Source organism: Marmota flaviventris, chromosome 11, assembly GCF_047511675.1.
Source record: "Marmota flaviventris isolate mMarFla1 chromosome 11, mMarFla1.hap1, whole genome shotgun sequence".
In the NCBI taxonomy this organism is placed as follows: Eukaryota; Metazoa; Chordata; class Mammalia; order Rodentia; family Sciuridae; genus Marmota; species Marmota flaviventris.
In genome coordinates, this window is record NC_092508.1 from 60297884 (window position 1) to 60310808 (window position 12925).

Sequence of the window (12925 nt, forward strand, 5' to 3'; positions counted from 1 at the left end):
TGGAAAATAGTTTAGAAGTCAGAAACTCAAAGGAAAAGATGTCTAGAGATCTGACTAGGAACTCTAAATGCTAAAATCCTAAATGCGGTGTTAACATTTTCTAAGAAGGAACAGCAGGCCCTATGTCCATTTCCCTAGCTATCTGAAGAGACTCTTAATTCAATGTTAATCAGCTTATACTACTTTGGTAAAATATAATCTTTACATTATTTAAAATTTCAAATAACTATCATGAGCTAAAAGAAAGCAATAATCTGTCACTACTTTTTCAACAGTATTTTCAAAGCATACTGTTTACTGCTCCCTTAAACTGTTCTATCCTCATCAGAACCGAATTTCTTTAATTACTGACAACTGAAACCTATCAAATAGTATAATAGATAAGCTGATATTTAATCAAGAAGATACTACTCTCTCATATCTAAAAAAAACTTCTACTGCAAATAATGTAATCTTTAAAAAAATGTAATCTGTAAAAAATTGTATTAATAATCTACTTATAAAATGACAGTAGAGGGCTGGGGTTATAGCTCAGCAGTAGAGCGCTTGCCTAGCACATGCGAGGCCCTGGGTTCGATCCTCAGCACCACATAAAAATAAATAAATAAAGGTATTGTGTCCAACTACAACTAAAAAAATAAAAAATATTTTTAAAAAAATGACGGGAGATAAAACTGTATTTCCCTATTCTCCAAATATAGAAAAAGTTTAAAACTTTAAAATCTTTCAGTAGAAATATTTTTTGTGAATCTCACATAAACCACATTAAAAAAAAACTAATTTATTACAATGCTTCTCCCTGGGTTAATTTAGCAACAATAATCAACTAATTATTTGAGACTTGGCAATATTTTTCTTCTTTCATTCTCCCTTCTTCTCTCATACGTACATTCAAAAACCAAAAAACTTGGCATAAAGAAAAATATCAAGGGAATGAGTTCTAAGTGCATCCTTTTCAAGTTTAGTCTAAACACACACATGCTACATGTATAAAAATACAGTACTAATACAATAATATTTACCTCAGCTAAAAACACTTTTATTCTAGGTCTGCTTGATTAAGATAAAATCATTGTTATTGGCTAAAAATGGTCCATTAAAGAATATTTTAAAAATTATATTTGATAATATTAAATTATCCAATAATTAAATATTCATTAAATAATTTTTCTTAGAGTTAACTCTCAAAAATCAGTTCCTGAGAGAGGCTATAAAACTGATAACTTAAGACTGGTTAGTTATAATAAAACAAGCCAGCCTTTAATCTCTGCAATAACTTGGTTTCATAACCCATCAAGGGCATTTTGCTTCAAACTCTTAATATGAAAATTCACTTCATCACAGCTAAGGCCCTATACAATCTGACCTCTGCCTCCACTTCTGCTCTTCTCTCTTCTCTAGGTAATAGTAGAACCATACCAGCTTAAATAAACCAGGGTCTACTACTTGGGAACTCTGTGCTCACTACTTCCTCTATATGGAATGATCCTCTTCTCAACCTTAGCATGGCTGGATCCTACCTCTCACTTTATAAGTCTATTTCTTATATAGCTCTTCCTGAACACTTTGTCTATTGTCACCTCTAATAGTCTCATGCTATCACATCATCATAATAATATATCTCCCCTACAGGAACATTATAAGTTCCAAAAGAGCAAGATTTAACTGTATTGTTCTTTAAAGTAGAACTAAATAAATATTATAGGACTGAGTTTCAGAAAGCAATGTTTCAAATTGTTTTCAATGTGTCAAAAGAAAGTCAAATATATTGAGATATTTCAAGTCACCTGAATCTATATTATATATTTATCCCATATTAGTTATATAATCAGATAATGGTCATGTAAAATAATTCTATCCCAGCCCAAGGGGTGGGGGAAGAGGGGAAAGAGAGAGAGGAAGAGAGTGGGGAGAGAGAGAGAGAGAGAGAGAAAATGAATGAATGAGTGTGTATACTCTATACTCTTAGGATTGATTTTATGGGGGAGAGAGTACTAGGGATTGAACCCTGTACTGCACCACATCCTCAGCCCTTTTTTATTTTTAGACAAGTTCTTTCTAAGCTGCTGAGGCTGGCCTCAAACTTGATTTCCTCCTGCCTCAGCCTATAATGGGATTACAGGTACCATCATATCCACCTAAAAAACTTTATGATTTATAAAATGAACTCTGATCACATCCCTTTCCTACTTTCCTAGCTGGAAAATTTCTGTGTGACCTCCCAACAGTTCCTTCCAAGTCTAACTTCACCCTTCACTTCCCTTATTTTCTTCTACTCTGCCAGCCAGGCAAAGTGAATAAATTGGTATTTCTCAGTACACTTTAATCTTTTTAATTTTCATGTTTTTCCTCACATTTCTTCTGCCTGAAAGGTTCTCCTTTACCATTAGTATATGTTGAAATCCTATAGATACGGGCACCAAAAAATCATACTTCACAAATAACATTCACTTATCAATCCAAAGACATACATTTTTAGGATATTCTATGAGATTTCAACATTTTAAAAAAAGCTTAGGGCTGTGGTTGTGGCTCAGAGGTAGAGCACTCGCCTAGCATGTGTAAGGGACTGGGTTCAATCCTCAGCATCACATAAAAATAAAATGAAGATGTTGTGTCTACCTAAAACTAAAGTAAATAAATAAATATTTTTTTAAAAAATAAATAAGTAAAGCGTAACTATTTTTACAGTTTCTTCCTGGGTTTGAATAGCATATTCACTATCAGGATAAGAAATGTGAGTTTTACCATAAGGATTAAAAAAACACAGAACAAAAATAAATTATGCAAAAAGCCAATTATACTTAAGGTTCATCTGTCTTTCAGCAAAAATGGAGATTTAACATGCAACTTAAATACCACTACCTCCAAATTCTATCAAATGTGGTCTATATCAATTTTTAAAATTTTGTTTGTCTTCTGACTGGATTGTAAAAATGTGATCTGAGTTATACCCTCACAGATCACTTAGAATATTTGGTACATGAATAGAAGAGCTTGGGAACAAGACAAGTGGTAAGAAAATTTTGTAAGAAAAATGAAAGTGTAGGTTGGGGATATAGCTTAGTTGGTAAGTGCTTGCCTCACATGCAAAAGGCCCTGGGTTCAATCCCCAGCACCATAAAAAAAAAAGAAAAAAGAAAAAGAAAAAGAAAAATGAAAGTGCCAGTTATTTGATAAAAGGTAAAAAGACAAACCTTTTGCAAGAAAATATAAAAAAGCAGGGGTTGGGGATGTAGCTCAGCGGTAAGTATTTGCCTAGCATGTGGGAGGCTCTGGATTTGAGCACAGGAAAAGAAAAGAAGAAAAGAAGGTTAGCAAACTCTTAAAAGAAAAGAAAAAAATAATTCTAGGTATAATAAGAATAAAAAGTTATGAAGATCTGGGCATGGTGGCACATGCCTGTAATCCCAGCAGCTTGGGAGGCTGAGACAGGAGAATTGTGAGTTCAAAGCAAGCCTCAGCAACAGGGAAGTGCTAAGCAACTCAATGAAACCCTGTCTCTAAATAAATACAAAACAGGGCTAGGGATGAGGCTCAGTGGCCGAGTGTTCCTGAGTTCAATATTCGGTACCCGTCCCCCAAAATTATGAAGAAATCATGTATACCTATATGTCAATAAAACGGAATACTGAATTATTTCCTATGAGAAATGAATGTCAAAACTGATAAAAGAACCCAAATAATCTTACGGGAAATTCCTAACAAATAATTTTCTCTGGAACCACCGTTCCAGAGAAAAGAAGAAAGAAAAACTGTATAACTCATTTAATGATCCAGGCAAAATACACTAAAAGGAAAAAAATTAAAGAAGACTGCTTCTCTTGAGTATTGATGAAGAATTCCTAAATAGTATCAAACAAAAATGCAACATACACAAGAAATATATCTCATAACAATGTTGGTTTTTTTCCAGACTGTAATGCTTTTACATTAAGAAAAAACTATCAATGTTAACACATTAATACACTAAAAGGAAAAAAAAATGTGATCATCTCAAAATATGAAGAAACCTATGAATTTGTTGTAAATATTTTGGTGGTTTTAAGAATGCCCACAAATTCTTTCAAGAATGTGGGCTGGACTTAGTGATTCTCTTCCAATGTAAAGATGAAGTGGTGCTTTATGACTTATAAGGGCAAGTAATGAAAGAATAGTATAATTAAACTGAAACAACTTCCCTTTTTTCTATTGGCAGTGTTCTTAGGGTAACCAAACAGGTCTAGTTGTTGAGAAAAATCTTCCCTTTCCAGAAGAACTTCAGTTAGTATGTGCAGAGGGAATGGTAGAATTACAAAACAATTTTGCAACTCCTAAATAACTTAGATAAGATCAAGTATTTATAGTATTAGATTAAAAAAACTAATGGTAAAATTAATATCCACATTGTGACAAAGAATCACCTCCAGATATTACCTATTAGTCAAAAGGAGTAATCATGATGGAAAGACCTAGTTATCATAATCATAAATGAATATTCAATTTTAGTGTCATTAATAGTTCAATAATTGACAAATATGCTGGTGTGCTATCCTTAAAATATACAAGGACTCTACAAATCATAAGATGAAGAACCTCAAAGCTGGGAAAGTAGTTCGGTGGTTGAGCACTTGCCTAGTATGCTTGAGGCCCTGGATACAATTCTCAATACCACACACTCACCAAAAAAAAAAAAAGAAGAAGAAGAAGATAAAGAAAACCTAAACAATAAGCTAACCAAAGGATACAAATATGTAATTGCAGAAAGGAAAATCTGAATGACTGATATATGAAGATGGTCAACTTCATTGTAATCAAATAAACAAATATTAAGACATTTTGGGAATATCCCTTTATACCCATCAAGTTGGCAAAAATTAGAAGGTAGATAAACTTCTGTAGCTATTCTTAAGAGTGATACACAGAACCTAAATAAGCTTATGTACAATAACATGGCAAGTCAATTCTTGGCCATATACCCCAAAGAAACTCTTCTAGTCCTCAAGGGAAAAGAATATATTCTTTGCAGTGTGGATTATGGTAGCAAAAACGAGAGAAGCAATCTAAGTGTATAGTTCTGGGGGAACCGGTTAACAAAAATATGGTACACAATGGAATACTCTATATCAGTCAGAAATTACTAACTAGATATGTATGTAGCAACATGGAATAAATAGAATGAGACATATAACATAATGCTCTTATGTATATTAAACCTATGTTTTACATGTGGATATGCAAAACCCCTTGAAAAATGTGAATACACAAAGGACAGGAAAAAGGAAGTATATAAAAGTATGTTAAAAATGCAGAAGTGTGTAATTGATGCACCAATATGAAGAAGAAGGGAACTGGAGATGGGGTAAGACAATGAAAAAAAACATACACACATCCCTAAACAATGATCTTTTAAAAATCAATGTACAGAGGTGAGTCTTGAAAACACAAATAAGTGAATTCAGTAAAACTGAACAGAAAAGGAAAAAACAACAACAACAAAAAAACCCAGGCTGGGGTTGTAGCTCAGTGATAGAACACTTGCCTAGCATGCATAAGGCACTGGGTTTGATTCTTAGCACCATATTAAAAAAATGAATAAATAAAATAAAGATATATTCATTACAACTAAAAATATATTTTTAAAAAATCTTACAGAAGAAAACAAAAGCCAGTGGTATTCTAGATGCTGTAACCTGCCTATAATCCCAGAGACTTGGGAAGCTGAGGCAGGAGGATTACAAGTTCAAGGCCAGCCTGAGTAACACTGTGAGACCCTGTATCAAATATAAATAAATAAATGCTAATGGCACACAAATAAAGAGAACATTCAAGGACTACACATCTAACAAATAACAAGCAATGTGGTTCAGTTATTTGGGTTAAAAAAAAAAAAGTGTTCTAATTTATTTACTTTTAAAAATGAAATATATTGAGCTAGGGGTACATGATAGAATGCTTGCCTAGCACACTTGAGTCACTGGTTTTGGACCCCAACACTACCACCTAAAAAACAAAACAAAACAAAACAACCAATATGCAAATAAGCTTCTTACAGACATAAAAATCAATATCAATATGCTTAGATATGTCATAACACTGAAAAAAAAATCAGTCTTCAAATTCTACCAATAAGGAAAAGGAAAATGAGCTTAAAGAAATAATAACAAGGGCTGGGGTTATAGCTCAGTGGTAGAGTGCTTGTCTACCATGTGTGAGCACTGAATTCAATCCTCAGCACCACATGAAAAGAAATAAAGGTATTGTGTCCATCTATAACTAAAAATATATTAAAATAAAAAAGAAGTAATAACAAAGCAGACCATGAAAGCAATTGGCTTTTTCCATCCTGAAACTTTTTAGAAACATCAGCTTTAAGGACAGTTGTGTTGCAATCTCACAACAAGCATTCAACAGTTACTGTCTCTGGCATTTGTCCCCTGGACTAGATGAAACTAACCCTGAAATTTTTAGTCCCCAAAGGACCAAGGCCATGTTAAACTAAACTACATACTATATAACAGCACCCAGCACAGGCCTCTTCTAAGTAAGCATTAAATGTTTTAGGATATGTAATCTAGATTGTCCTTAGTATCTCTACTATTTCAGCATCTTGGTTTAGCATAGGTATTAAAATGAATAACCCAGAAAAAGAACAATTCAAATCTGCCAAAATAAGCTACTGATTTTATCTCCCCAATTTACCTAACCTATAGAAAAGAATACAATTACGGTGAAATAGTCATAGTATGGCACACAAAACTTGCTCAACAAAATATATGCTGAAATAAATTACTCATTAATTAAGAAGAGTCAATTGGTAGTTTGGTATATGTTAATAAATATAGTTAATCTTGCAAGTCTTTTGAAATAAAATAACCATGTACTAGCACATCTGAAAAAAAGGCAATTCCAAATAAATAAGATTAATGATTGAGATACAAATAAGAAAAATATGCAAAATATATCAAGCTAAATCACTTATCTTGCTATGTCTCAGCTGAACAGACTATATGCTTATCTCTCATAAATGGATATATTCTTATTCTTACCAATGGGGGGTTCTGTAGTTAGCCCCATGCTTTGAAGCAATGCTTCAGCTTCTCTTCTTTTCTTTTCAAGATCTGATTCTTCTTGCACAGGAGCAACAGCTTCCTTTTTCTGATCAGTCTAAAAGTGTTAAGTTAAAAATTCAAATTTGATAAACTGTGGTATAAAGGTGTATTAAGAACTGCAATGCAAAAAAATTATGAATGTAATGCACTCCTTTATTGTGATGTATAAAAGAAATAATAAAAAAAATTTTAAATTCAAGTTTGAATATGGTAGGAAATATTTCTATGTGCAAAAAACGTATTTTTTAAATAAAGTGCTAACACTGTATATTTTTATGAGACAGTCGTTCTCAGGAGTTCTAGTAAATACTTTCCAAATAATATGTACTGAATTGAGCCACGTTTATATGAAATCAAGGAATTTTTACAAAACCTTCCCTGATAGATAAGTTCAAAAAGTACAGTCAACTTTGAATATAAAATCGGTGACCATGGACAGGAATCATGGAAATCTCCCCCCAGAGTAGAATAAAAGCTTAGCCATGTCATAACACTGAAAAAAAAATTAGATGAAATTGGCATATGTTAATAAATTAACTTAAAATTCCTAATTTTAAAAGAAATTTTAAGTGAATAAACAATTTGATTTGTTGAAAAAGTATGACTATTTCAAACTTTTCTGTATAAAATATTCATCATTTTTATGCAACTTTACATAGAGAACATTTATTAAAAATTTGTCAGGAGAAAGTTTTTATTTTTTAAACTACATGGCTTATTTTATTTCTTTTTTAATTTAAGAAACAGGACCAGTTTGTAAGTTGCCAGACTGGCCTTAAATTTTGGGGCTCAAACAACTCTCCTGCCTCAGCCCCGTGAAGGGCTGGGACTATAGGCAAATGTCACTCTGCCCAGATTTCAGGTTTTATTTTAATAATATAAACACAATGTTGGGTTTAGATAAAATTAAGTATTACTTTTTGCACATAAAAACATTTTTTTGTTATGAAAAGTTTTGCCCATTAAATTTCAGTTATTTATGGTTTTAGTAAAATCTAGTTAAATTGAATAAACTTCAACATTCTCAGACCACACAAAATATCATATGTATAATTCAAGCTTTCAAAGTAAAATTTACATAACATATACATACATATATGTCTCAAATGATGTCAACTAGACAACTACTACTCATATAGTGAGTGAATTTTGTTCATCATAATATTCTATAATATTTTAACTTAAAGTCATCAGATTATTCAATCAAGATAGCAAAACAGACTATGCTAAAACTTTCCTGTTTATAATCTAGTAGACTGTTTATTACTATTATCTCTTATAATGTTTTATATAAGCTTTAAATTAGATATCATGTAGTAGAAATCCCTTAGAGGCTGCTTATGGCCCAACTTAGAAAACAAAAATTGAATTTGTGTTCAGCATTGGAGAGAGTTTAAAGCCACAGACAGTATGTGGAATGGCTCTATCGATATTAATCATGCTTCTACCAGTTAGCACTTTTTTTTTGTTTGTTTGTTTGTTTGTATTGGGGACTGAACCTGGGGTACTCTACTACTGAGCTATATATATCCCCAGTCCTTCTTAATTTTTAATTCTGAGACACAGTTTCACTAAATTGGTGAGGTTGGCCTTGAACTTTTGATCCTTCTGCTTGAGCCTCCCAAGAGATTACAAGGCATGCACTATCACACCTGGGTCTATCAGTTAATTTTTAATGATATATCTAATATAAAGCTCCAATCTTCTTATAACAGTGTTTGATAGAAAGGTTCAGCATAAACTAGCAAATTCTTCAATTATAGACCTTTACAGAATCATAGCAATGCCACAACTTTGATATTTTCCAACTGATTTTTTTCCTTAAGCAATTTCTACAAGCCTTGGCTATTATTTAGACTATTACATATAAAAACTAGATACTTGGGGCTGGGGATGTGGCTCAAGTGGTAACACGCTCGCCTGGCATGTGTGCGGCCCGGGTTCGATCCTCAGCACCACATACAAACAAAGATGTTGTGTCCGCCGAAAACTAAAAAAATAAATATTAAAAAATTCTCTCTCTAAAAAAAAAAAAACTAGATACTAAAGGCATACTTAGCACAAACTATCTTACACTAGCCATTTAAAACATATCCATGTTTGAAAGTATATAAATATGTCTAAAGAGTTTCCATAGGGATAAATGTGTGCTTAAACACAGGAATAAGTAAAATATTTGCAGTTCAAGGACAATGTATATGCATATATGATGAAATAGATGATTCCAAAAATTGTAAGACCAAAGTATTTGGTTTACCTTTATGGCACTATCAAACCTACTACTCAGTAAATATATTTCAACGATTAACTCTTTTAAAAGAGACAAGTACAAATTTTATAATCAATTAAGCTATCTACTATACACACACACACATAAACAAGTAAGCTACCTACTATATACACACACATACACACACATATATATACACACACACATATGTTTGCCATTAATATTATAAATTCTGACAAAATTACTGGCATATTAGACCAGCAAAATATACAGATAAATAAGTTCAAAGTTCAAATTACAATTGTGGTATATATGCCCTATGTCTAATACAATGCAGATGCTCCTTACTTTGTATAACAAATACCTTCCTTGAAGACCACATATATAAGTTGAACTTCTATAAATTGAATCTTATAAATGTATCCATTATAAATGTATCCTTTTATTCAGTAAAAATAACCCCAAACCTACATTTTATCAGTTTTGCCATTTTCATAAATCTGGCTTTTTTTAAAGTAAGATTACTTTAAAGTAAGATTTACTTGTAGTGCTATATTTGCCATCACAACTCCTAGATTTTTAACTATTTTGAAATTATTAAAGGTAAAAGTACTTGAAATAAAATCCAATTATTTTACACTGAGATTATTTTTCCCCCCAAGTCAAACATACTTCTTTTTTTTTCCTTTCTTCTTCTTTTCTCTTCTTTTCCTCTCTGATTTGGGCCAATCGCTGTTTCTTACGTTCCAATTCAGCCTTTAATTCACTTTTGTCCGACATGTTTGTGACCTTAAGAAGCATATAATTATTTACAATAATCATTACCTTGGTAAAAGCAGCATACTTTATACTAAGACTTGAGAAAAATTATAAACACATGTATGTAAGAAATACTACCCTGTGCTGAGCACAATAGCTGGCACACAGTAAATGTCTTAATGTTCATGTTCCCAAATTTAACACATTGTCTTATTTTTTGATGACAATATATTAAGTCACTGGAGATAAAGGTCAAAATTAGCACTTAGAACAGACATTGTGGGATGGCATTAAGAGGTAGAGAGGATCTTAAGCTGTATAACATAGATGAAAACTATAAGTCTTGCTTTTGTTCCTAGAAACAATGGAAGGGAAAACAGGAGATTCCTATAAATTCTAAAAGTAGTACTATTAAAGACAAACAAAACACAAGCTACCAGCATTATCAAATCAAATCTCTCTACATATCATATGGCACTTTTTGAACAATTATCTGTGAACATACTTAAAATGCTCCATATTAGAGTGTAAGGTATTTGAAATCAGAGACTATGTTTTAGTCATTTTTGGTATCTTCACAGCTTCCAGCAGAGTGACTTTAACATTAAATCGACACTGGATAAATGAGTAATAGGTAAGATAATCAGAGTTACAAATATCTTCAAAAAATTACATGTGCACTACTTGGCCTTCAGTTTTAGGAAGCATGATTTGAATTTTTCTGAACTGCAAAAAAGTAACCTAGGGGCTGAGCATAAGGTAGAAGCCAGGAACTTGTTGCCTTCTCTATATTACTGATTTAACATAATGATCAAGCTGTCAATGTCTCTGTATAACAGAAATATTAAATGCTTTAAGATCAAGAAAAGTGGGAGAATAACCTCTGGAAAACTTTTTGGGAGGAATCTCTTAAAAAACAGTTATTAAATCTGAATAAAGGTTAAGTTGGTTAAGGCGCAATTCCCTCTAGTAATAAATGCATAAATGAAATTTCAAAAGACCAAAAAGAGAGATGAATTTTCAAGTATATAAAAACGGTGAAAAGTTGACACAGTAGACCCTTAAATACGCATGTAATATTTACCATGATTCATTCAAACAAACTAAAACGAATGGCCCACAAGAGACCTGTGGATCTTCCTCCTTTTCTGACCGATAAAAAGCTTCATCTTAATAAGCTGGAGAGAAATTCCATTCATAACTCTGTATGCCAGGCACGACGCCTAATTTTTTGTTAATTATTTTTGCTCAGCGTCAACGAGATGCCAATACAAATATGCATGTTGAAGTAAGTGCATTTTTGGTCAAATACTAAGAGTTTGTCAGGCTGAGCCACAGCGGACCGGCCCTCCCATCCTCAGAGAGCCCAGAGCCTCTGCTCCATGACGGACACGTTTCATTTTCTTAAAACTCTAAGGGAAAAGAGTGTCTCTAGAATTTTGTGCTACAACTCTCTGCGTTCAGAGACTTTCCAACATATACAAGGTGAATAGAAACGCTATGCAAGCAAGCAGCAACGACCTTTATTCGTAAAATGGAGCAAGGCGAAAAGGAATTCCCTTTCTCCTGGGCTTATGGCCAAGAGGGCGCGGTCCAGGCTAGGGCGTCCGGGGAAGGGCCAGGGGGCGCCAGACAAGCTCAAAGCGCCCCGAGATGCCCCTGGAGGGTCAAAAAGAGAAAAGAGCTGACTCCTCTCCCCAGACCGCCTGAGTCACGGCCCGCGTTCCCCCCGGCCTTTCCTCCCAGAAGCCGGGCCGGCGCTGTCAGCAGGAACTGCTAAGCCACCTGGCGAGTTCAGACTTGGGACACAGCAGGCACACGGGCCTTGAGGAAAGAACCATCAACTCACCTGTCAGGTGGCGGGATGGGGAAGAGTCGTCCCTTCTACAACTTCCCGGCAACGTCCCTAGTCTAAGCCCCAACGCCAACTGTAGCCACCACAAGCTCGGGCGGATTCTTAGTGCACACAAAGAGGGATGGGCGGCGGCTGCTACGGCGAGAGCTAAGGGACAAATGGCTCCGCCAGAACGAGGTCGCTCTCAGAAATAAAGGATGGGGCCCTGCAGTGGGTAATTGTAGCCCCTCCGTGACTTACCCTATGTAAAGCTAAAGCCGAGAGACGAAACAAAGAATCCAACCGGCCCAGGGCCCCGAAGTGTTAGGCTGTCACCAAAAGCTGGGAAGTCACCCTTACTATCCTGGGGCTGAGCACGCAACCACAGCCCTCCCCGATCAAGTTGACACTATCTGGGAGAACTACAAGTCCCAGCGACCAGAGAAACCTGCATGCGGCGAGCAATGCATCCCGGGAGTTGTGGTCACTGGTCACCGCAGGGTATGCTGGGATCCGTAGTATGTGTCATAGACTTTTCGTTTTCCCTCTTGGAGGGTTCAAAATCCCAGTGAAATGCTTATAGCCCCTCTCTTTAATGAGCAATGTCCGCTGGGCAATGCTCCCAATGCTGGATGTGTTACAATATGAGATCTTTTGTCTAGCATGTGTGAGAACCTGCACCCGGGGGAGGGGGAGAGATTTTTGGCCCAAAATTGGCAGAATTTTAGGGTGAAGAACATTTTAAAGATAGCTATATAGATATAGATATATAATCCATAGGTAAAAATTCTAGGGCGGGGGGAAGGGGAGGCTTTATCGAGGCTTCGCGTGGCATCTGGGGAAAAATCTAGTATTTTGTTCCCAGTGTCATAGGGAACAAAATTTTTGATAAGAAAACATTTTGTGCTATTGGAATCTTAACCAAGCAAGCATGGTTTCCACAATCGTTTGATTTTTTAATATATAAATATATAATATACAAATAACTGTTAGATAACTTATATATCATTT

General features: G+C 34.4%; 1 protein-coding gene across 2 annotated transcripts in view; it reads right to left on the bottom strand.

Annotated features, from left to right (window-relative positions):
* Dync1i2 (dynein cytoplasmic 1 intermediate chain 2) overlaps positions 1-12317 on the bottom strand; it is a 54881-nt gene extending 42564 nt beyond the window's left edge. The window contains exons 1-3 of one of the 2 annotated variants that reach the window (XM_027946074.3): positions 12176-12317; positions 9994-10110; positions 7029-7146 (exon numbers count right to left, since the gene is read on the bottom strand). In XM_027946074.3, coding sequence (XP_027801875.1) covers positions 7029-7146; positions 9994-10101 — 226 coding nt within the window. In that variant the 5' untranslated portion in view covers positions 10102-10110; positions 12176-12317. Of the gene's footprint in view, positions 1-7028; positions 7147-9993; positions 10111-11929; positions 12136-12175 lie in introns of those variants that run through there. The other variant, XM_027946073.3, reaches the window with a different exon arrangement.
* Between the last annotated feature and the right edge of the window lie 608 nt (positions 12318-12925).